We start from the raw sequence: 25,268 nt of genomic DNA, 5'->3' as shown, positions 1-25,268 counted from the left end.
TCAGAGACAGGAAATGGGGAGGGAGGTGGTGGTTCTTGGGGTGATTACATCTATTTAGGTACAAGTTGTCCTCAGGCAGGTGTGGAAGTTTATTTATGAAAATGATGTATTTTAAAATCAGAGATACACTGTTTCTAGTTCTGAAAGGTAAGAGAGCATTGAGTAGTGAAGCAAAAATGTGGAAAGGGAGGATGTGCTGCCCCCATTTCAGCTGAGAGCTTTTTCTGTCTCGCAGGTGGAAGTCAACTTCCAGAGTGATGATCTGGTCTACAACCTCACGGGGCTGCAGGCTTTCACAGAATACATCATAGCCATGCGATGTATGGTCAAAGGGTCATACTTTTGGAGTGACTGGAGCCAAGAAAAAATGGGACTAACCGAAGAAGAAGGTAAGCTGCTCTCTGTAATTCCTTGTCTCTGTGCTCTGGTGTAGGGCTGTCTCTGCCTAGACCTGGTAGATTTTGTCAAGTGCCAGGCTTGAGAATCATGGAATCCTGTGATCCCAAGCCCTGGAGAGTCCTCATGTTCCCTCTCCACAGGCACTTATAGTCCCCACTGAGCCCCTGGGAGCAAGCTATGCTCATCTGAGGATGTTAGTTACCTTAGCATCTTTGTATCCCAAAGGCAAAAGATCTCTTCTTTAATGTTCTTATAAGGTTCTTACATTCTACCTGAAGAGGTATCATATTATTTAAAGGTATCCTTTTATAAACTGAAGATATATATTTTAAATCCTGAAGCTACTACTAAAAATATAAAGTATAACTAATGAAATGGGAAAAAAATCACCTTTAATGACAGAAAGGGAAGGAAAAAGACAAGATAGCCAAGTTCCATGGGGGTCTCAGATAACATCTGGATTCAGCTTCTACTTGGGTCCAACAGTTCATTCTTCTGGCTCCTGCGTGAATTTCCCATGACACCAAGTTGATATTAACAGATGTTTGGCAGATTTACCCCTGTGACAGGATTCCGGAAATGGTCTGATCCCTTGTGAGTCTTGTATTCCCCAATAGATATTCATGCTTAGCCTGGACTTCTCCTTAGTGGCTATGGTTTCAGAACAGGGATTCATGCTGCAAATGGGGAATTGGGTTAGACATCCTCCAAAAGCTCTTCTCACTCTGAGCTTCTTTTCTTATATACATTGCTTTAGTAATATGGAGAAAAAATCACAGAAAATACCAAATCATTCAGTGCTGAGAACTGTGCCTCACACATGATATTTTTATATGTATAAAATATTTATTTAAAAAACTTTTTTTAGTTATAGGTGGCCACAATGTCTTTGTTTATTTATTTTTATGTGATGATAAAGATCAATACCCATATTGTATCCCCACAGCACAGTTAAGTGAGTGTCCTACCACTGAGCCACAATCCCAGCCCTATTTATTTATTTTAAAGAAATAAAAATGTATGTTAAAACAAGGTATGGGCCATGTGTTATCCTAGCAGCTCAGGAGACTGAGGCAGAAGGATCATGAATTCAAAGCCAGCCTCAGCAACTTAGTGAGGTCCTAAGCAACTCAGTGAGACCCTGTCTCTAAATAAAATATAAAAAGTGATGGGGTGGGTTGGGATTGTGGCTCAGCGGTAGAGCGCTCACCTCGCATGTGAGAGACCTTGGGTTTGATCCTCAGCACCACATTAAAAATAAAAAATAAGTGAGGTAAAGGTATTGTGTCCATCTACAACTAAAAAATAAATATTAAAAAAAAAAAGAAAAAAAAGGATGGGGATGTGGCTCAGTGGAAGAGTGTCCTAGGCCCAATCCCTAGTACCAACAAAACAAAACAAACAAAAAACCAAGGTGTGGACCTAATGTAAACTAAAAATATATACATTTGGCACATATTGACATTCTATATATGTCATTTCTAAATGTCTAATCAATACAAATAAAATAGTTTACAAATATCAAACAGGACATAAATTGTACAATAAAAAAATGGCCCAGTGGTATTGTTGAAATAGTTCATGTTGTCTATATTTTAGTTAAACCCCCCCTTTAAAATACTACAATGAAGCCCTGGGATATCATTGATCTTTTCTCTGCTACACCTTTCAGCAGGTAATTTGGTGATTAAGTACTACCTTGGGTGGGATGGTATTTTATCCAGCACTTTTTAAAAATATAATGGGATTTGGGGGTAATATATTTTTAGTTATAGATGGACACAATACCTTTATTTTAGTTATTTGTTTTTATGTGTTGCTAAGGATCAAACCCAGTTCCTCACATGTGGTGGTTGAGCTCTCTCCCACTGAGCCACAACCCCAGCCCTTGGCTAGCACTTCTCTCTGTGCCTGTCACTCTTCTTGTCTGGTGCCTTTATGGCTCAGAGTCTCAAGTCTGGTAAGTTCTTCACAGTCCAGCCACTCCCTAATGTCAGTTTCCTCAACTTGTTTTGCTGTCAGAAACAAGATTTACAATTTCATGTGATCTATTAGCTCAGCAAGCTTGGTTAAGAGTAATTTGCAGAAACACTTGATGCTGGTGTTCTCGTTTGCTAATTAAATCAATCAACGCTTATTTGTCAAAGTTACCCATAAAGAAAATTGGCTCCCCCTCCCCCAGCATTTTCAGGATCCCAGAGGAAATTGATGAAAATGCATATCCAACCTCCCAGCAAATCCCAATTTCTGATTTTCCAACTCATAAACCCTTTGTTTCCCTACTTTACAGTGAAATGCTAGTTGTCTAGTACATATGATTTCAAATCTAATTATTTGAAAAATTCTAAGTTAAATGTGAGGTACTACCTATTTTCTCTTGGATTTCATCATATTAATAGGGCTGTATACCTACATTTTGTCATTAAGTATCTACTTCCTAAGTGATACTGGTATAATTTGATTCAATTTTTAGCTTTATTACTTAGAAGCTTGTGATATTGGGCAATTATTTATGCTTCAGAAATGAGGATTATGAAATATATGATTTGGGGTTAAATAATTCAGGTAAAATGCTTAATATAGTGATACTTACTAAAAGATAGTTGTTATTATTGTTAGTCTTTAGCAAGGCCATCATGCCTGCTTCTTATTGGTTGAGGGGACACCCATATTGTATCCCCACAGCACAACATCTAATTGTTTCTAAATCAGTCCAGGCAATTGATGCCTTAGAATACATAGGTATTTTGATGGACTTGGAAAAATTCAATTTTTCCCCCCACAAATGCAGAGTTTACTACTCCCACTACCCTTTGGTTAGACTATGAATTCATTATCAACTCATGGTCAATGAAAAGTTCACTGTAATAATTGTAGAAGATTTACATGCTAGTCAGGCAGCTTTTTTACTAAAAACTACATCTGATGGAAAATCTATTTAGATATCTGCAAGAAATAATGGCCTCAATGAAAGAAGAAAATGCTCAATTAAACTCATTCATTATTGCTGTCTACTAAAACTAAGTGACTGCCCATGAGATAAATCTAAGGAGAATTTCACTAAGGTTTCTAATCAAAAATAAAAAAGTCAAAATGCCTGGGATGATTATTTAATAATCAGTTTATGTATTTATCCTTGAGATGACTACTTAGGACTGGATTGTAATGATCATTTTGTATTTAGAATTTTCTTTCTTACTCCCAATATTATTATCCCTGAATTTGACTTTCCACATGACTGGAACAGAGAAATTCTGCAAATTAAAGAGAACGAGTCCTTCCAATTCTGTGGGTTACCTTTGAAGGTCTGATGGTTTTGTGGGCCTATACTAAGGCTGTCTCTGAGAGAGGCTTTACCTGCGCTTATGTCTCACTTGTCTTACAAACAGGCTGAAACCAGCCTGTTTCTTCCTGGGAAAATTGAGTACTGGCTGTTCTGTCTTATCATTCAACAAAGACTGTTGGGAAATAGAAAACTCCTGGGAGAGCTTTTAAGGCAACATCTCAGTGGAATTCAGGTGAAGTCACATGTGAAGTCTAAACAGCTCCAATCACCTTATAAACAGTTTAAATGAAATTACAATAGATCTCACTGGGAGATGCTAACCCTAGTAGCTAGCCTATGTTACTCATACTTTTGTTTCTGCAAGAGTAGTTGTAGAAATGTGACTCTCCCTTGATGACAAAACAAGTTATCGACTTAATTGCCCTTTGGTGTACTTTTCTACATTATAAGGTTGTCTTTAGTTGCAGATACTCATTTCACTATAAAATCCCAATCATTTAAAGTTAAAAAGATCCCTGAAGACAGTCTTTCAGTACTAAAATAGTTCAGATTTTGGCCTTAGAGGTAGGCTCCATTCTTTGTGGACCTAATATAGCATCCCCAGCCACACAACTTCCTCAAGAAAGGATTCAGAGAGCTGCATCTCTTCAATAGGTTCATTTCCTCTCTGCTCCAAATTGTAGGCCACTAGTCTCCTGGACATTTCTTTAGTACCTTCTGCTTGCCTCTCCTGGCTGAAGTGTGTGGGTCATTCTTTAATCAGCAGGTCAGCATTTTGACATTGCAGGTACGTGTCAGAGCGTTGAACTACAGATTGCGGTGATCCATCCCTTGTCAGAACTTGCTTGAGACATTTGAGAGAAATAGTTCAGAGAGAAAGTGAAATGTAAATTCCTTGTTTTTGTCCCTGTATAGTTAGATCACCAGAAACCTATACTCTCAGACTGTGTTTTTACTGAAAGAAGTTGACTCAGAATTTATGCCCTTGTGTTTTATAGATGACAACCATGAGAAACATGTTTGTATTGTATTTCTATGCTTTTACTCACCTGGGATTGCAGTTTTTGGTCTTTTTGTCACCCTGTGTCCTTTTTGAGATAAGTCCTATTTATGAACTTAGTGTCCATAGGTAGAAAACAATAATCTCTTCATATGAATTTCTGTTTTCTTTTTATCAGGTTATGAGAAATTATTCTTTTTTACTTTTCTTGCTGGGAAGACCAGCATTAAATTTAGAGCTCAGTATCTGAGTGTGGTGACACACACCTGTAATCCAGTGACTGTGGAGGCTGAGGTAGGAGGATTGCAAGTTTGAGGACAACCTCAGCAACTTAGCAAGACCCTGTCTCAAACTAAAAGAAAAAGGATGTCACTCAATGATAGAATGCTTATTCAGCATGTGTAAAACCCTGGGTTCAATTCCCAGTACAGCTAAATAAATAAATAAATAAAATAAAAATTTAGGAACAGTGAGGAACAGTGAAGATTATTTCCTTGTTACTTTCCCTTTTTTTCCCTACATCTTATACCATTATAAGTACTCAAGTTCATTCTTTTTGGACATACACATGGTATAAATTATATATACATAATTTCTTATCAATTATCTGTGTCACTCCCAGCTTTATAGACATATTTCCATCCAGATTTGGGGGATCAATTATATTACAATGGGATTGTATTGTACTTTTCTTTTTCTCTTTCATTAAGTTTTCAGACCCAAGTACACTTCTTCCTTCCTTCCTTTGGCACTGGAGATGAACAGGTTTTGTTTTGTTTTTTGGTACTGGGATTGAACACGGGTCACTTTGCCACTGAGCTACATCCCAAGTCCTTTTTATTATTTATTTTGAGACAGGTTCTTGCTGAATTGCTGAGGTCTCAGTTGCCCAGGCTAGCCTTGAACTTTCAGTCTTCCTGCTTCAGCCTTCCTGGGATTACAGGCATGCACCACTGCATGCCAGGATGAGCAGTTTTATTTTTAAGTTTGGTTCCTCCCAGTTCTTCAACCGCAAAATGAAGACCACCTTGTTGGTCATTGCAAGGCTGCCATCTCTTCACGCTGCCGTCCTCAGCTGGCTCCCTCCAGCATATTCTTCCCCATTGCCTTTCTCACCCAGTAGCTCAGCAAACTTTCCATCTCCTGTCGCAATTCCCTTCTAAGTTGAGCACCTATCTTGTTCCTTTCAGTTCCAGGTGGCCTGGATCTGTGGAGGGTCCTGAGACCAGCTGAGGTGGATGGAAGGAGGCCAGTGCAGTTGCTCTGGAAGGTGACCTTTCTTTGAGTTTTTCTTTGTTTTTTCCCTGTTTAAACAAACAAATAACAACAACACAACAACAACAACAAACTTTGGTCTTTTATCCTGTGAAAACTATAATTCTTGAAATTTTACCTCCTGAATTTCCTTTCCTAGAGGGCTTTATGATACTTCAAATCTCAATGTTTTCCCAGTTCAGAAGAGCCCCAGAGGTCATCTTGTAGATGTCCTGATGCACATTATAGACCCTGGGTCCCTCTTTGGTCTGAAACATTAACATTTAGGACCATTATGAAGTACAATACAGGAGGCACTGAGACCTTTTGCCAGAAGCCATCCCAACTGGCTGCACTAGAACCTACACACCCAAGAGGAACACTGACAGGGGTCAGCTCAGTGTCCTGAGGTCATTGCCAACATGTCTGGCACATGTGTCCCTTTAAGAACCAGGATATTGGGGTGCAAAGATAGAAGAGGGGCCATGTGGTCCTGTATAGGATGGAGGCCTGGGAGTGAGGAACAAGGAGAAAGGAAGAGGTAATAAGAGAAGGAAGTAGGAGAGGACAGAAAAGGAGGGGGAGAGGTAATAAGTAGGAAAGGAATGGACAAACAGAGAGGGAAAAACTTCATGGGAAGTAGGAGAGAAAACATAGGAAGTTGGGAGAGGAAGATGTCTCTTTAAATGTCTCCAAAATTCTCAAGATAATGCTCATTAAATAATCCCCTACTTGCTGAAGTTCAGACAAGTTTAAATCCTTTTGAAAATGGAGAAATCACTCTGGTTAGCCAAGTAACATCTCAATTCCAATTATTCAGGGTTGGAACACCCCCTGCCTTTGTCCCTCTCCTTTCACACCCTAGGGGACACCCTCAGGTTGTGGAGGCAGCAGACAGGGTTGGGAAATCTTTGAGAATCAATCCCAGACACCGGGATTTCTTTTATCAAGAGTGGAAACAGATGACTCTCTCAACAATTAATTTTTAGGGAGATAAACAATGACACACACCCACATATGGTCTTAACTACGCAGGGGTGGGAAAGGATCAAGTAAGCCAGTCTGTGAAGTAGGCAAGACAGCTTCAATGCCCTCCTCCTACTTCCCCTTGCCTGGGGACTGGCTTTTCTTTTGCCTGGACAGGAGAGCTTTTTCTAAGAATTTGAGTTGGTTTAAGAGAAAAAAAAGTACTAAAATTAGATAGTGCTAATGGTTGCATGAGTCTGTGAATATCCTGAAAACCATGGACTGATACACTTTCGAAGAGTGAATTTTATAGAATATGATTTTTATCTCAAAGCTGTTGTTTTAAAAAGAGAACAGGTTTTCTTGAGAGAGAAAAGCATATTAGTCATTAATAGTGTTTTATCTGGTCTTTTGTGCTGTGGTCTGTGTAAAGGAAATTCCTGAATAAGGAAGGCAATGGGCCAAAGTGACTTCTAAAGCCCTGACTGACTACACACCCAGTCATTCTTCTCCATCTGTGTTTGTAATCAGCAAGAGAGAACAAAAACACTGGGAATCCCTATAAATCCTGGGAAATACTCAGTATGGTGACTACTAGGCAAGACGTCTGATTAGTAGGTCCAGGTTCAAGGCTGAAAATTGGGAGTTTGGCTTGGAGCCCCTCCACCCCATCATATTGGCTCTTGACCAAGGGTCTGGGACTGGTAGGACAGACCAGAATGTCTTAGTCCTCAGCTGGATGCCTGGCTAGGGTGCCTGGTCTAGGGAAGCCTGCTGTATCCTCAGGGGTAAGAGGTATGGAGATGAAAGACAAAGGCACAGGTACTCTCTAGCCCTCCAGGCTTCCAGGAAGAAGTTAGTCAGGGCCAGATCAGAGTTGAGATTGCTCAGGGCCACTGCCTTGTGGGATGGAGGGAAAGACTTGGAGGTGTGTTGCTTACACTGGTTTGGGCATTCTCCTCATTTAGTCTCATGAAATTGGGCTTATGCTAAAGGCTGAAAGGTACCAAGATGCCTTTTAGCAAATCCCTTCTTCTGGTACTTGAAGGTTAATATCACTGCAGCAGGGTATGTATTCATCACTGAAGGATAATTCCCTAATTGTAGGTCAGCCTCTCAGAGCTAACATTACCTCCAACCTTTATTCACCACTTCTCACTGTCTCAATGCCTTTTTTCTTTCTGGTGTTGGCAATAAGTTGTGTTTCCTTTGGCTTTAGAAAGCAAGAGGAGCCCCAGTCCTGGAGAAAACATTTGGCTACATCGTATCATACTTTCCAGAAAACAACACTAACCTCACACAGATAATTAATACCACCACCCAGCAGTGTGAGCTGTACCTGGGAGGTGAGACCTACTGGGTGTCTGTGACTTCTTATAATTCTCTTGGGAATTCTCCAGTGGCCACCCTGAGGATTCCAGCTGTCGAAGAGACGCGTAAGTAGAGTGTGAACTTCTTTTGTGGGTGCCTGGTCCCATCCAACTGCTCATAGCACGTCCTGTCCTCTCAAGGGTAGTTGCTTCTCTTGAGTCAAAATGACAAGGGAGTGGGGACTTTTTAGGTTTCGGTGGAGAATAAATCTACTGGTAGGTAATGAGTCCCCTGAAATATGGTTCTTTGGAACAAAGTCTGTGTTACAAATTAGAGACTTCATAAATGTTGGACAAAGACAATAAAGCTTAGGTGCTCTCCATACAGCTCATGTTTGTCCTGGTCCAAGCAGATGAAAGCTGGGTTGAGCCACTTGCAATGGCCATATTTGATCATGATCCTCAGTGATCAAAGCCTCCCTTGATCTCCTGCAGGTGGGCTTGACCAGTCCCCAGCTGTTGGGTCTGAATGCTCACTTTTTTCTTGTTTTATTCCTTTTTTACCCTTCCATTTGACTCCCAAGTTAGGACAAATTCTAATGTGATACTTGCTAGTCAGTGGCACCTTATACTTGATTAAGAAGCTTTGAAGATCTTACTGCTTCCAGGAAAACTTTTATTTTACATCCTGTTTTGGATTAAAATGTCTTTTTGATTCTTATTGAAGAATTGCAAGCAATAGATTTCCTTTCCTCTGATTTATTTTTCTCTATTAAACTAGTACTATCCTTCATTCCATATATTTTCTCCTTCAATAAGATGCATGTCCAATGGGTAGAATTTCTATTTTCCCTTTCTTCTTCCTTTCTTCCTTTTCTTCTTTCCTTTTTCTTTTTAAAAATCTAATTTCAATTCCTATAGAAGCACAAAGCAGTTAGCATAGAGAACGCTGTCAATGGGGATTTGTCAGCACCATTGTTAGAGAATGTTCTCTCCCATTTGCCATTCTCTCTCTTTGTTTGCCCCAGACTGGCTCAGGCATTTATCTAACCAGCTTTAGAGTCCTCTGCCTTTTCTTCTTAAACTTAACCCATTTCCCCCATAATTTTAGAATTCCTGGAAATTTGTATTTTGTGTTTTGAGCAAAATCTTGATATTATTTTAGTATTTAAAGGTATTCCCTGTGGTCCTTGGTTCCTGACTTTCTAGTTCCTACCTGTCTGGTACTCTCATGATGAAGTTTCTGAGAAATGAATTTTGTCCTTGGAATATGCATGCTTTGTTTGTATGCATTTTGATAAATAGTAATCTCAGTTCCCTAGTATGGCCCCAGAGTGAGGAATAGTGACAAAGGCCCTACAGTCCAACAAGCTCTGAGTTCAAATCTGTGCACTTGCATACGATACCATGAACCTTGGGCAAGTTACCCCATCTCTCTAGATCTAGGCTCCTTGTAAAATGGAGCTATTACATAATAACACAAACTTAATAGAACTGTTGTGAAGATTAAATGAGATTCTGTATGTGAAAATCTTTGTCTTAGTGTTAGTTATTATTATTGTCATAAAAAAATTTCTGGTTAATTGAATTTCTATTAGACATGAATTATCAATTTTAAAATGCTATAAAATATACTTTAGCTAAAATTATGCTAAATTCACGTAGGTTTTCTCTATCTTTATGTTAGAAACATCGATTATAATGATCCTTGAAAAGAAGTGTTGGCCGACTTGTGTCCAAACCTGGTCTGACACCTGTTTTTGTCAAGTTTTATTGAAACACCACCACACCTGTTTGTTTACATATTGTTTATGTCTTCTTTTGTGCAACAGTGGCAAAGTAGTTGTGATAGAGACCGTTTAGCCTGCAAAGCTTAAAATATTTATTTTCTGGTTCTTTACAGAGGAAGCTTACAGACTCCTATACTAGACATATAAGAAAGTACTATGGCAAGGCCCTGAGCAAGTTGGTGAGACCTTGTGTCAAAGTAAACAATAAATAAAAATGGCTGGCCATGTATTTATAATACATCAAAATACACTCTACTTTCATATATATCTAAAAAGAACAAATAAAAAAAAGAATATATAGGGGGAGACATTATTTATTATTTGAATAAAAATAAAAAATGTTTTTATTTCTTTTAAAAATTAAAGAAAGAAGAAATGAATAAAAAGGGTTGGGGATATAACTCAGTGGTAAAGCTCCCCTGGATTCAATCCCTAGTACCAAAAAAAGAAAGAACAAAGAAAAAGTAATGGTCTTCAGAATTTTATTTAATAAAGTAGAGATAACTGGAGAATTGTTATAATTTTTTAAAGTATAATTGTTACATATTGTCCACTTGTATGTGTCGGGCATTATGCTGAGATACCTTCTATTACCTCATTTTAACTTTGAAATGGCCCATGATATAGATGCTGTTAGATCCACTTTCAAGATGATGCAGATATCCAGGAAAGTTTAGTAACTTGTCCAGGGACACTCAGATGAGATTCCAGCCCAAGTTTAGATGAACCAAAATGTTACAATATACTTTATCTAGAGTCTTGGACGTGGTGTTAATTCCGGTCACAGATACTGTGTGATGCTGGGCTGGTTACTTACCTCTGTGGGTACCCGTGTTCTCATCTTTAGAATAAGATTGGAATAGATAAATCTTCAGGCTCCTTCTGCCTGAACATGGGAGTTTTTATGAGACTTCAGCCAGCAGGCAATTGAACAGTGTTCTGAGGCAGGGTGTGAAAAAGCACAGCCACTGTGTGGTGAGGGACCTGAGAAGGAGAAGGGAACTATGCTGGAGTAGAGATCAGGTTGGGCCATGAGAGCTGGCAAAGGGGAAACAGTAATTGAGAATTTGCTGGATCCAGTGTGTTTGTCTTCATGCAAAATAAGAAATTAATGGTGTTTATAGTCAAGCGCTTTCCCCCTTTCCTAGGGAGGAGCTGTGTTTCCTACCACTGTGGAAAATGTGTTGTATTTAGAATAATTGTTCAAAAAGTTCTTGTTGAATGATGGAAAGACCAGCAATTAGTCTATATTCAGTAGAATGATTTGGAAAATTCTTTTTGAAAATCCCCCAGTAAGGCAAGGCCTTTCCTCTTTTATAATTGCCACATGGCTTCTTAGAACTCTTTCCCTGCCTCTCATGATCTCCTCAATCTTGTTAGCACACTGGGCACTTTAGACCTGGCTTCTCCTATTTCTCATAACTCCTGGTTTGGTGAGCAGAAGGAGTGTGGTTTTTTCAACCAGTGCTCGCTCATTTTCAGGTCAGGATCTGTGGGCAAATCATTTATTAAGAAAAATGTCTCTGGAAAGATCAGAACTGCAAACAAGGGAAACAGGCCAGGTAGGGAAGAAGACTGAGCCAAGGGTGCTTTTCAGTGTCCCATGACTGCTGTCACAAAATACCACAAACCATGTGCCTTAAAACAAGAGAAATTTATTGTCTCATAGTTCTGGTGGCTAGAAGTCTAAAGGTGTTAGCTGAGCCATGCTACCTCCAAACTCTTCAGGGGAGGCTGTAGTGGAAGTCCTGAACTTTGACCTTCTTTCACAATTTGGGCAATAATTGGATGCCAAGTGATTGGGGCGTTGGGTCAAGCAGCTGTGAAGCAGTCTTTGTGTCGTCTTTCAGCATTTCAGTGCATTGAGGCCATGCAGGCCTATTTTGCCCAGGACCTGCTGGTGGTGGAATGGCAAAGCTCCGCTCCAATGGTGGACACATGGATGGTTGAGTGGTTCCCAGATTTGGACTCGGAGCCCTCTGACATCTCCTGGGAATCTGTGTCTCAGGCCAGGAACTGGACAATTCCACAAGGTAGCTGGTGCCAAACCTTCAAGTTCCCTCTGTGCAGGATTTGGTTTCATTTTAATCAGCTTTTAAATTTTTAACTTTGGCTTCAAAACTGTAAATTTAGTTAGCAGCATTGACAAGCTTGTACAAGCTTACTGAAGTGTCACACTGTTTGGCATTTCCCAAGTATTGCTGGCACAGAAAACTGTGGGTCTCAGAACATGGAGCCTTTCTCTGTATCCAGGCACAGATGAAAACACTATCCTAACACCCAGATATCTTGATCATCTTGGGGATAACACCACAGTTTGGATACTATCTGTCCTACTTAGGATACTCCCTTCTGTTTTGGCTGCCTGGTTAAGGACCTGGTTAAGGTCCCTTTCTCACATGACTGATATAGGGAATTGCTGATTTTCAAGTAAGTCCCTGCCCTATGCAAGATGTATAAGCGAGGCTTTAGCTTATCACTCTAGCCATTTCCGAATGCTTGGTGGCCTTCATTAGTAATGGCACCTATACTAAGAATTATACTAGTCAGGTGTAGTGGTACATGCCTGTAATCCTAGCAGCCTCGGAAGCTGGGACAGGAGGATCACAAGTTCAAAGCTAGCCTCAGCAACTTAGGGAGGCCTTAAGCAATTTAGTGAGACCCTGTCTCAAGATGAAAAATTTAAAAAGGGGGTACTGGGGATGTGACTCAGTGGTTAAATCACCTGGTACCAAAAAAAAAAAAAAAATTATACTCATGTAGGGAATGCAGGCAGGCAGAGGAGCCAGAATTCATGGTATCTCAGTTCTCCAGGGTGATGTGCTATTGCCAAAAGGATTAAATTTTATTCTGCACTGCCCCTAATCATATGATAAAATCAGTAATGGAGAAGGGACTGGATATCTTACTTGGATGGTTTTGTAATTTTATCAGAGTGGTACAGCATTTAATTCTAAGAATTAATTAGAAATTCTTAGAACAAAAATAGACATTAGAGATCATCAAGGAAATTGTAGAGAAATGAAGTATCTTCCGTTGGAACATTGAAATATATTCCAAGTTATGGTCTTAGACATTAAACATTCCTTCTACTCTGCCATACTCTACAATTAGCTTAGTTTTTTTCCCTTTCTTTCCTTTTTTTTGATATAGATAAATTAAAACCTTTTCACCTCTATAACATCTCTGTGTATCCACTGTTCCAAGACCTAGTGGGAGAACCATATTCCATCCAGGTGTATGCTAAAGAATGTGGTATGTATGAACAAGGCCCTGTGGGTGAAGGGAAACCATGGGGACTGTCCAATATTCAGAGAATGTTGTGAATGTCTATAGCTCATTCATAGTTGCTTGAAGATCCAGTTGTGCAGCACTTCCATCTTGTAGCCATCTCTGTGTTGGATATATTGGGGTCAGGTTATAGAGTCACTAGATTTTATAGGTGGGGTAGACATTGAAGATCATCAAGTTCAATTCTCTCACTTCAAAAGTGGAAAACTGAGACTCAGAGAGGTGAAACAACTTTCTCAAAGTCACCAAAAAATTTAGTGCAAATGGAGCTGCAACCAGAAATAATAATGAAGACCAACTCAGGGACCCTATAGAGTTCATCACAAGTTAAACATGTTAAAAATTATTTTTCAATTTTTTATCACTAGTTATACATAATAGTAGAATGTATTTTCACATATTATACCCATATGGAGTATAACTTCTTATTCTTCTGATTGTATAATCATATACACATTTAGGATAGTAATGTTTGATTCATTGTACTATCTTTCCTATTCCCATTCCCCTACCTTCCCTTCATTCCCCTTAATTTTTTTTAATGTAATAAGTGCTTTAAAATTGATCAGATTTATTTTTACCTCTGTGGAAGTTAACATATTCCAGATTCAACGTTAGAAAATAACTCCTGCTATATATGCAAAGGTAGCCCGTGGAGGCAGTGTTCAACTATTTGAAAATAGCTACACTTAACACATATAAATGAAAGAACTGGGTACCTCATTGGAGCTAGGGGTATATAAATAAAGTATTTTTCCCTATGGTCTTTGATACAACTTTTCTTATTATTTAAGATGCATGATTGCAGAAAACAATCCTTCCAAATAGGGTGACTCATCAGTTCCCTCCTCAACCTCCATTCTCCACTTCAAGGACTGTGGTTTTAATTTGAGTAGGGACAGGGCCTCTGTGGGGAAAGGATCTGCTGGGGTGTGTTTCCATTTGGTCATTTATTTTTCTGTCTTCTCAAGCTCCATTTAAGGGTCCTATAATCAAGGCAGAAAATATTGGTGTGAACACAGTTACAATTACATGGAAAGAGATTCCCAAGAGTGAGAGAGGAGGTTTTATCAGCAACTACACCATATTTTACCAAGCTGAAGGTGGAAAAGAATTCTGTAAGTATGCTCATGACCAAGTTGAAGAAACATAACTCCTCAGATAGATGATGTGGATAGACTTGGAGGGGTAGCTCCTATGGTTGTAACCTGCAACCTTGTATGAATCACTTAGCTCCTTTGAGCTTTGCTGAAAACTAGGTCCCTCTTGAGTTTGGAGGTTAAATAAGAGTGAAATGACTTACCTAAGAGGCCTATAGGAATGGCAGAAATTTGATATAATTATCTTGAACAGGCTTTGAGTGATTTTATCCCCTGATCATTTATTCCTGGGAGAGGTGTGCCTGGCTTAAAGAATGGCATAGGACCAGTAGAATAGAGGAAGGGGACCAGGGGTGGGAGGAAGGGAGGATAAGGGAGAGACTGGAGAATGAATTGGATCAAGTTATACTGTTATATTGTGTGTATGTATGAATAGGCAACAGTGAATCCCACTGTTATATATGATTATAACTCATGAGCAAAAAGGAAAAAAAAAAAAAAGCACATGTCAGAGGGACATGTCCTGTTTTGATGGCACTTACTTTCAAGGTTCTTTACCATGACTTCTACTGCCCACCACTACGCTGTGCTTTTTTCTTGAGTCTACAGTATCTCCTGATATCTTAAATTTTGGGATATGCTTGGTTTCCTGTCTAGGATAAGGCATAATACACATATAACATAAAATTTACCCCTTTAAACAAGTTGTACAATTTATTAGCATTAATAATATTTGCAATATTATGAAACCATCACCCCTATTTCCAGAACTTTTCTATTCTCATTCAAATAGAAACTCTGTACCCTTTAATCAGTCATTTCCTATCCCCTACTTCTTATAGCCTCTGGAATTCACCAAGCTGCTTTATGTTTCTATGTATTGCCTGTTAAGGAACATCTCATATAAATATAATTAGGGCTGGGGTGTGGTTGCCAAGCATGCACAATGCCCTGGGTTCAATCCTAAGTACTGCAAAATGATGAAAAATAAATAAATAAAGTCATACAATATGCAGCTTTCAAACTTCTTCTATGTTATAGCATCAATGAGTCCTTAGGGCCTTTTTATGATGAAATAATATTTCGTTGTATGGTTATTTGATGTTTTGTTTACACATTCATTGTTTGATGAGGCTTTGGGTTGTTTGACCTATAGATCCTATGAATAATGCTTCTATGAATATTGATGTGCAAATATCTGGGTTTTTGCTTTCATTCTTTTGGGTGTATACCTCAGAATGGAACTGCTGAAATTACATAGAAGAGGTTGTGAGGGGAAAGGGGGGGAAACAAGGGAGAGAATTGAACAACAGCAGATGAGGTAGAGAGGGAAGATGGGAGGGGAGGGGAGGGGGGATAGTAGGGGATAGGAAAGGTAGCAGAATACAGCAGTCACTAATATGCCATTATGTAAAAATGTGAGTGTGTAACCGATGTGATTCTGCAATTTGTATTTGGGGTAAAAATGGGAGTTCATAACCCAATTGAGTCAAATGCATGAAAGATGATATATCATGAGCTTTGTAATGTTTTGAACTACCAATAAAAAAAAATGGAACTGCTGAATCACATGGTGCTTTAGCTTATTGAGACACCACCAAATTATTTTTTAAATAGTTTTTTTAGTTGTAGTTGGATATAATACTTTTATTTTATTTATTTATGTTTTTAATATGGTGCTGAGTATCGAACCCAGTGCCTTGCATGTGCTAGGTGAGCACTCTACCGCTAAGCCACAGCCCCAGTCCCAGCCCCCGCCCCCACCACACCATATTTCACAGTGATTACATTCCCACCAGAAATGTATAGGGTTTCAGTTTCTCTGCATCCTTGCCAATGCTTCTTACTTATCATTAAAAAAAAAAACAAAACCCAAAACTATTATGGCTATCATAGTGGGTATGAAGTGGTTTCTCACTTATTTACATTTCTCTAATCTCTACTGTTACAGTCTGTTCATATAGTTGTCTGCCATTTGTATATCTTCTTCAGAGAAATCTATCTTTAATCTTGTTGTCGATTTTAAAATCAGATTGTCTTTTGTTGCTGTTACAAAAATTTTTTATATTTGTGGATATAAACTTCTTATTAAACATATGATTTGCAAATATTTTCTCCAGTTTTGTGAGTTGTCTTTTATTCTTTTGGTATGTCTTTTGATGAATAAGACCTTTTAACTTTAATGAAGTTATGTTTAATCTATTTTTTCTTTTGTTGCTTGTGCTTTTGGCATCATATTTGAGAAAGCATTGTGAAATTCAAGGTCATGAAGATTTACCTTATGTTGTTTTCTAAGAGTTTTTATAGTTTTAGCTCTTATATTTAGGTCTTTGGTCTATGTTGACAGGCTAATTTTAAACAGGTCGTGGATAGGGGTTGGAATAAGTGATGGAAGTATGGGTTCCAATGCTCTTATTTTGGTGCTACTAAAATGAGATTTTCAGTCCACTTGACAGTGGTACTTGATTTCTGTATTTTTCCTTTAGCCAAGACAGTCAGCTCCAGCGTCCAGCAATATGACCTGGAATCTCTGACACGAAAGACCTCTTATACTGTTCGTGTCATGGCCAGCACCAGAGCTGGGGGGAAAAATGGGACGGAGATAAACTTCAGGACATCGTCCCTCAGTGAGTATCCATCTTGGCATTTATGGTAGGTTATTTAGAAGTAGCATTTTCCAAAGGGAAGGGAAGTCAGATGAAAGGACAGTACCTAAATGAGAAGAACCATCTGTTCTCTGGTTCATTTGCCTTCTTGGCAGGCATATAGGTCAAGAGAGAGGTGGGGGGCAGGCAAATTGAGAGTTGAATTTAGAAAGACCAGTTATCTTGTTCCTTCCCATGGGCAGCCCTGATCACCTCCAGGAGAAGTGATAAATTTAATACCAACTTCAGTCTGAGCATCATACCAGCTCCTATGACAAGCCTGTCCTCAAGGTCATAGTCATCAGTTTCTGAATGTGAGAAGTTATTGCACAGTAGGGCTTTGGAGAGAAAACCTTGGTTGATTAAAAACCTCTGACTCACAAGAAAGAATTTAATTTTAGCCTTTGTGAAATTTTTTGAGCAAGAAAGTATATAATTTGCTCACCTTACCAGATTTTACATCTAAAATAGAGAAGAAGAATTTAATAAATATAACAAATAATGTATCTTCATGTGATGGCTTATTAATGCAGATGTTCAAGAGGGACAGGGAGGAGACAAAGTAAGGAGGGAGATGAAGGAGAAGAAGGAACTGTTAATTTCACCAAGTCCTTGAGTGACATAGATTAGATTTTTAAGAACATATTAAAACTTTAAGGAAGGAACAATCTTTTAGATTAAAAATGAGAAATCTTATAAAGTTTTGCAATAATTAGCGTAAGCTAAATATTGTCTGCTTGAAGTTTTTTTGGAAGTCTCTTGTTATTTACATTCTTAGAAGATAAAATAGGACTCTGGAAAATGTAGCATGTGTTCTTTACAAAGAAAACGTTCTGTTTCATGGACTAACTTTGCCTTCTTGGAACTCTTCTTGATATTGCTGCATAAGAGCATTTAAAAAACCATGTTGTATTTTCAAAACACTAGGCACAAAATTGTATCTGCTCATGGAATTTTCTCCAAGGTTCAAACTGAAGGCAAGATTCTGTCTTGAAGCCTAGAAGTTCCTTAATCTGTGGATTATAAAGCACCCCACTTCTATCTTTGACTCTCTACAATCTATTCTCTACACAGCAGCCATAGTTCCCAGGTTTACAGTCCCTGCTTAAAACCCACCAGCTCCTGCTCTTGTATTTTTTTAATATTTATTTATTTTTTTAGTTTTAGGTGGACACAATATATTTATTTTATTTTTATGTGGTGTGGAGGATTAAACCCAGTACCTCATGCATGCCAGGCAAGCACTCTTCTACTGAGCCACAACCCCAGCTCCTGCCCTTCTATTTTAAATGAAATCCAAACTCCTCCCCATGGCTTTCAGGGTCCCTCATCATCTGTCCCTTGCTGATCTCACTTTCTGTCACTTCTGCTTCTGTGTTCTCTGATTTGTTCCTGCTTCAAAGCTTTTGCTCCTCCCAGGAATGCGTTTCTCTATACTTTCGCATGGCAGGTCCCTCTCATTGTTAAGGTCAGCTCACATGTGGCTTCTTCCTTGGTCACCCTATCTGATGTTTCTATCCTGCTTTCCACCTTATCCTAGTTACTCTATTACTCTGTTTTATCTGAATCAATCTTGTTATTTATTGTCTTAATCCAGGTATGGGAACATAGACTCCCTGAGAGGAGGCATCTTCTATTTCTTGCTTATTGTGTTTGTTTTATTACTCACAATGGTGTTTGGTAAATGACGGAGGCTCAGTAAATATTTGTTGAGTGAATGAAGTTGGATGATGGCTTTGGTAAGATCAATGTCTATCAAATACAATGTCATAACATCTGTCACATTAGCAGGGAGGAGACAGCTAGGTGGGGAACCATGAATCTCAGGTTTTTTTTTTTTTTTAAATAGAAAGAAATTGAATTTATTTGAAAGAAAACTAATAAGAAATGTTGATGAGCTACTAGAAGAAAAAGTTAATCTTTGATTTTTGTCAAGAAAGTGAAGAACTTGGTTGCAAAAGACTTTTCTTCTCCTTTTCCCAAAGGTGTCTTCGAGATTGTCCTTATAACTTCTCTGGTTGGAGGAGGACTTCTTATATTCACGGTCCTGACTGTGGCCTCTGGTCTCAAAAAAGCAACGTGAGTTTATACATAACAGTAGGTGCTTTAAAACCTAGGGATGGAAAAGGGTGGAAGACATCATGGGCACATGATACAAGAGGCCACCATGAATATATTGGTAGATATTTATTGAGATCATTAAGGGTCACTTTCTGTGGTTCATAAGAATTGTGACCAATCAAGAGGACTTTCACACCTGCACAGCTCCACACACTAGGTTAAGGCCTTTCTGAGGCAGGGAGTGTCGGCTGCTCTTCCATTTGAGACTAGAGTTGCTAGAGGGACCCCAACAATGGCAAGAGGCAGAGCAGGGAGTTTTGTACTTCTGGGATTAGAACATTGACCAGTTGTATGACACTACAATTTTGTTCCTTGCTTGTGGTACAGTGTTGAAGAGCTGGCTGCAGGGACGTTTGTCCTTCTTACGTTGTCTAGTGTGGAGAAGGAAGCCTGTCTTCAGGATCTTGTGTTTCTCCTCACAGTGAGCCTCATGCTTCCCTGAAGGTCCTTCTTGGTAGAGCTCTCTATCCACTTTGGACACTTGTAGGTCAAGCAGCTGTGTTTAGTTAATAATTAAGCTAATGTCAACCTCAGTTACCAACCATAGATTGTGTCCAGATCACCCACAAACTTTTTGTACATTATACACTTGACTAATTTTTCTCAATTTTTAGCCTCCATCAGAATTGAGCCCTGCCCCAAGGGTTTCTGATTCTGGGTTCTGGAGTGAAGCCCAATAATTTGCATTTGCAATGAGCTCTTTTTGCATTTGCAAATTGGAATCCACTAAAGTAGTAGCTTAAAAGTGTTGCCTTTCCAAGGGAATAACTCAAAGGAGTGACTGTGATGGTGCAGTTTTCAGCATCAGTACAGGTGTAAAGACTCAGGGGTGGGAGAGAAAGGAAAAAAGGAACAGCTTTACAAGGGGAGAGGTCTCCTCCCATCACATTTCATAGATAGTTTACAACTTCCCTCCCCAGACTAATTCACTTTCCCCATCTCTGCCAGGAGACCAGCAGTTTGCCCTTAGTTAGTTAGTGGGGAGCCATGCAGTACTCTTTAGCAAACCTCACTGTTCTGCCTCAGCCATGCAGCATATGTAAGACACTTTGTGAACTTATCTCCTGTTTGGTTTTTCTTTTCTTTTTTCTTATCTTTCATTAGCAAGTTGACTCACCTGTGTTGGCCCATTGTCCCCAACCCTGCTGAAAGTAGTATAGCCACGTGGCATGGAAATGACTGCAAGGTAAACAAACACCCCAGTTTCTGTTCAGGAAGTCATTGTGGGCTGGTGTGGGAAGTGACCAGATGAGTGGAGCTGTGGGGAAGTCGTGAGCTGGGCTTTTATTTAGGGTTCATATAGAGAGAACTCAAGGGTTGGAAAGTTCCAGGGAACATCTGGTAGGGCAGATGGAATCAGCCTTCCTGGAATGACTTTGACCTTGTAATCTGCACAAGAGGAAAGGACTTATTAGCAAGGATCCAGTGTGTTCTCAGTATGGGGCTGGTCTTGTAAAGCTTGGTGCTGAAGAAAGACCCCAACCCTATCCTCAATGACTTGATAATCTAATGAAAGAGAGAGAGAGAGAGAGAGAGAGAGAGAGAGAGAGAGAGAAGTAAAGAAAGAGAAAAAAGTGGGGGGAGGAGAGGGAGGAGTAGGAGGTAGCTTCGATATAAGATTTGAGGTCATTTAAAAAGCAGACAAGAACAAATTAATCTAGGGACCACCTAGAGACCCTGAGGGGATGTGACAATCATGGCGATCCAAAGGCTGCCTCAAATCATTTTTCCAGACTGAGAAAATTCGAGTCACCTTATGTAATTGGGGGTTAGAGTTTTCTAGTATACTTTCTTTAAGTAGAAACCCTCCTGTTTCTAAGTTTTTATATTGAAAATTGTTATGAAATTTCTAAGGTATAATTTCTTGCTTAAGTAGGAATAGGCCCCATCAAATACAATAACCTTTAAATCTTTATTGTGGAAAGACTATTACCAGTTTTTCCTTGTTACAGGCATTACAAATATTAGCCCTATTTCATCTCAGGAGTCTTCTGTGGCATGGGCATTTTTGGTGAAAATGAATTTCTATTTTCTCCCCCTTCAATCTTAAGTCACCCTCTTCACTTTTCTACTTATTGAAAGTTATATAGAGAATAAATGAATTCACAGGCAGTGTGGTCTGATGACTGAAGTGCTTTATGAATAATCTGCAAGCCAGCTCTTAGCAAGCACTGATTAATCGCCTACTGTGTATCAGGCCTGGGCGAGATCCTGGGGATACAAGATGACAAGGACACATCCCTGCAGTGAGACCACCTTTGATTTCTCTGGTGGTATTGGGCAGGACTGTCAGGGATATAGTTTTTCCATCTCCAAAAGTTCTAAATTTGGTACTCCCATCTTGCCTGGGATTTTGTGAACATTGTGTGGAAAATAGCCTTGAGCTCTCTGGAAGACTTTTTTGAATACAAGGTGATGTTTCTCAGGAGCTGTTGCTTCACTCTTGCCAAGCTCACATGGTTGGCCATCACTTCTGAGCCAGGGAGGAAGGTGGAATGCTGTTTGAGGGGTTGGGACTTTGGTGACCCAAGTTCAATGAGGGGTGTGTCCCTTTTTCTTTTCCAGAATAAGTCAAATCTTAAGGAATTTGATGACTCTGTGAGCACAGAAGATAGCATCCTAAAATCATATTGTGTTCCCAGTGACCTCATTGACAAGTTGGTGGTGAACTTTGAGAATTTTTTGGAAGATGTGTCCATAGAAGAAGCTGAAAAGGGCCAGGAAAACATTTGGGGAGGAGAAAAGAATGAGTATGTAACCTCCCCCAACAGGCCTGACTGTCCTCCAGAAAAGAGTTCGCAGGTTTTAACTGAGATTCCTTCCAGAAAATCCCAACTCTCAATGTTAGAAATGTCAGAAGATAACTCTTCAGAAGTTGAAGAGCAACTTCTCTCTTCTGGTGAAAGTTTAGGACCAGACTATTTCTATGAGGAAGGAGCATTAAATCCATATTTGAAAAATTCAGTAACAACCAGAGAATTTCTTGTGCATGAAAAACTTCCAGACCAAACCAAGACAGAAGTCTAAAGGCCGCCATGGTAGGAGACCCTCAGTCTCAGTGTGGATGACCTGGCCTAGAGAAGATATCAAGACTTGGCAAGAAGCGCTTCTTTGGCCCCTTCCGCATTCTGCCTGGATTGAAGAAATTCCCTCTGACCTGAGCTAATAGTTGGGCTTTCCTGGCATAGGTGTGAACTTGTGCTGGGGAGAAGAAGAGACATGGTAGGCCTGAGTGCTTTGTAGAGGAAAAGAAGTTATTTTCTTTTGTTCAGATAATAAGCTCCACTGAAGGACGCCTTGACACATTGACTGAAAATGAAGACCCAGGTTCTGAACTTAAAAGACTTCTTAGGTGGACATCTGGTCTCCCTAGGAACTGAGTCATGGTCACAGCCTTTGCTATAGGGCTATCCCTTATGGTTCCCAGAGGGACTGTGCCAGAAGATTGTTTTTGGTTGGTGCTTGGTGGTCTGGTGGGAACCTGTGTTCTATTCTTCCCATGTAGCCCTAATATCTTACTCTTCTCAACACAGAGGTCTAGAAATGGAGTAGAATTTTCTAATGGTGTGCCTGAGCCTCCTCATAGTCCTTGCTAAATTTCAAGTGTGTATAGCAACATCCCACCCCGAACTTTTCACCCTGTTTTTTTTTTTTTTTTTTTGTATTGGTTATTTTATTGAACCCATAGCCTCAACTTGCTAGGCAAGCACTCTGTCACCCAAACATATCCTGAGCCCTTTACCTTTGCTGGAGCAAAGGAGCAGAAGTCCTGTCCCAGCCTACAGGCCATTTTCCAGCTTCTATTGCCCTTCCATCTTGCTCCCATGCCTGGGAGTAAAAAGGCACCCAATATTGAGTGGTTTTTGTATAGGGATGCTGACCCCTCACACTGGGTCAGAGCCCAGGAATGCTTACTGAGCACACCCTTGAAAGTCCTCTTCCCAGCAGGGACTGAGCAAGACCTTGGGACATGCGATACAATTCCATCACAAGGACTTCTCCTTTGCTCCAGCTAAGCACAGAGCTCGTGACAATTAGTGTAGCCTTTGGTGAAAGTGCTGATTCGGGATTCCTTGCTGAGACTGTGGTCTGCATGGTGGGGGAAAAGGGCATGTAGCCTGGGATACAGGGGTGGCCAGGAAATGACTGAGCAGCCTAAAGGGCCATGAACCCAGCATTTTCAGCCAGAAAGGCTGATAGTATTTTTTCAAAGAGACTTCTAGAAGTTAGTACTTGTGTTGCAGATATGAACTTCACAGGCTTCCAACTTAGGTGCAAAAATATTGCTTTACTTTCCTATAACTAAAATTAATTGCTAGTGCACGACATTTCAAATCTGGTGGGCCAATATGGTGACTTCTGAGTTCCTCTGGGTTTGTAATTCGGTCATAGTTGGGACTTTGACCTTCCAGGTCCTCTCTGGGAGTGATGCTGAGAATGTTCAATGGACCACTCTCAAATGGAGTGATGCTGAGAGTGGTCAATGGAACACTCTCAAATGGAACACAATGGGGAGGGTAGCCACTCAGTGGAATCCTCTGGGATCATGTATTTTTCTAGCCATGGTTTTGTTGCTGGTTTTATGTTTGTGCCTGTATCTCCTCCTGTCCCTGTGGAGTCACCTGCTACTGTCCTCAGCTGCATTCTTACCATGGGCACAGGGAGGTGTGGCTGCTCTCCCAACCCTGTCTCCCTCCTCATTATGTTCAAATGAGAATCCTCATGAGGTCTAAGGTGGCTGCAGACCCAGTCCCAGGGCTTTTCAGGCCTAGTTTTCAGAACAGTGACTGCTGGTAAACCTGTGAGTGAGAGAAGCACGAAGCAGGCATTGGGGCATGAGACCGTTGGCCTCTAGCTCACCCCCTTACCCCTTCATCCTGCTTTCAAGCCTGGGAGGAGAAAGAAGCCAAACAAAAGGGGTACCTGCATTCCTGTAATCCCAGTGGCTCAGGAGGCTGAGGCAGGAAGATTGCGAGTTCAAAGCCAGACTCAGCAATTTAACAAGGCCCTAAACAACTTAGTGAGATCTTGTGGGAGGTGTGTGGGGGTGGAGAGCCTCGAACCTCACCATCTTGTCTGTCTTATATCTGATGAGGCTTTTTTTTTTTTTTAATAAATACTGGGGATTGAACTCAGAGCCACTCGACCCCTGAGCCTTATCCCCAGCCCTATTTTGTCTTTTATTTAGACACAGGGTCTCACTGAGTTGCTTAGTGCCTTGCCGTTGCTGAAGTTGGCTTTGAACTTGCGAACCTCCTTTCTTAGCCTCCCAAGCCACTGGGTTTACAGGCATGCACCTGATGAGGTTTTTGAATCTGAACATTCAATAATTTGATGGCTAGGGAGTGAGAAGGATCCCAAATGGCTCCAGTGACTGGATTCCAAGATGAAAATATTGCTTTCTGCCCGCACCTTCTTAGTCACTGAGGCTGACTTGGTAGTTTGCAGATGCCGCCCAGCCCTTCCTCTGTCTCATTTCTTCTTCCCTTTTCTCACTTCTGGCCTCCTGTCTTTTGCTTCTTCCCCCTACTTCCAGAGCATCATTTCAACTCTTCCTCTTTATTTTCTTGGTTTTTTTTTTTCTTTTTTCTTTTCTTTCCTCTCCATTCCCATCAGCCTCCCTCCATCATCTGCCCTGTTTACTTTCGTTGCCTTCCAGGGGTAGGGAGCTGAGGCTCTCTGCTTTGCTCTAGGTAGACTCAAGGTGGCCTCACTGAAGCCAGTCCAGGGGGCTGCTCATTCAGCTCTCCAGCGCAGACTCAGGGCCAGGCCTCCAAGCTCAGAAACCACTGGTGGCTGCTTCTTCTGGATCAAGTCCTCAAGTCTCCCCACTCCCAGAATCCTGGGCTGCTTCTGTGATTAGAGAAAGGCCATCTGTGTTTTCTGTCAAAGAGGGATTTTGAGGACACAAACAAGGAGACTTGCGTTTTAGCAAAGTCATTAAAAACAGACAAAATCCCTCTTAAAAGAGTTTTCTAGGACTCTGGAAACCCTGCAAAACAATTGGGTTGGTGCCCAATGGTGTCCTCTTTTTTACGATAATAGAAAAAAAAGTCAAGAAAAGTCAGAGAAACCAATCTGTGTTATTTATTTATTTACTTTTTAA

At 40.2% G+C, this 25,268-nt stretch overlaps 1 protein-coding gene across 1 annotated transcript in view; it reads left to right on the top strand.

The window, feature by feature from the left end:
* The window catches only part of Il31ra (interleukin 31 receptor A), a 40,265-nt gene extending 18,076 nt beyond the window's left edge, over nt 1–22,189 (top strand). The window contains exons 5-14 of the mRNA XM_076856128.2: nt 236–389; nt 5,876–5,955; nt 8,125–8,341; nt 11,856–12,038; nt 13,159–13,260; nt 14,268–14,414; nt 16,883–17,023; nt 19,027–19,120; nt 20,267–20,348; nt 21,728–22,189. Coding sequence (XP_076712243.2) covers nt 236–389; nt 5,876–5,955; nt 8,125–8,341; nt 11,856–12,038; nt 13,159–13,260; nt 14,268–14,414; nt 16,883–17,023; nt 19,027–19,120; nt 20,267–20,348; nt 21,728–22,189 — 1,662 coding nt within the window. The remainder of the gene's footprint in view (nt 1–235; nt 390–5,875; nt 5,956–8,124; nt 8,342–11,855; nt 12,039–13,158; nt 13,261–14,267; nt 14,415–16,882; nt 17,024–19,026; nt 19,121–20,266; nt 20,349–21,727) is intronic.
* The last annotated feature ends 3,079 nt before the right edge of the window (nt 22,190–25,268 follow it).

Source organism: Callospermophilus lateralis, chromosome 5 (assembly GCF_048772815.1).
Source record: "Callospermophilus lateralis isolate mCalLat2 chromosome 5, mCalLat2.hap1, whole genome shotgun sequence".
In the NCBI taxonomy this organism is placed as follows: Eukaryota; Metazoa; Chordata; class Mammalia; order Rodentia; family Sciuridae; genus Callospermophilus; species Callospermophilus lateralis.
The sequence above is the reverse complement of the archived record's forward strand: the minus strand, read 5'-3'. Positions and strand labels throughout refer to the sequence as shown.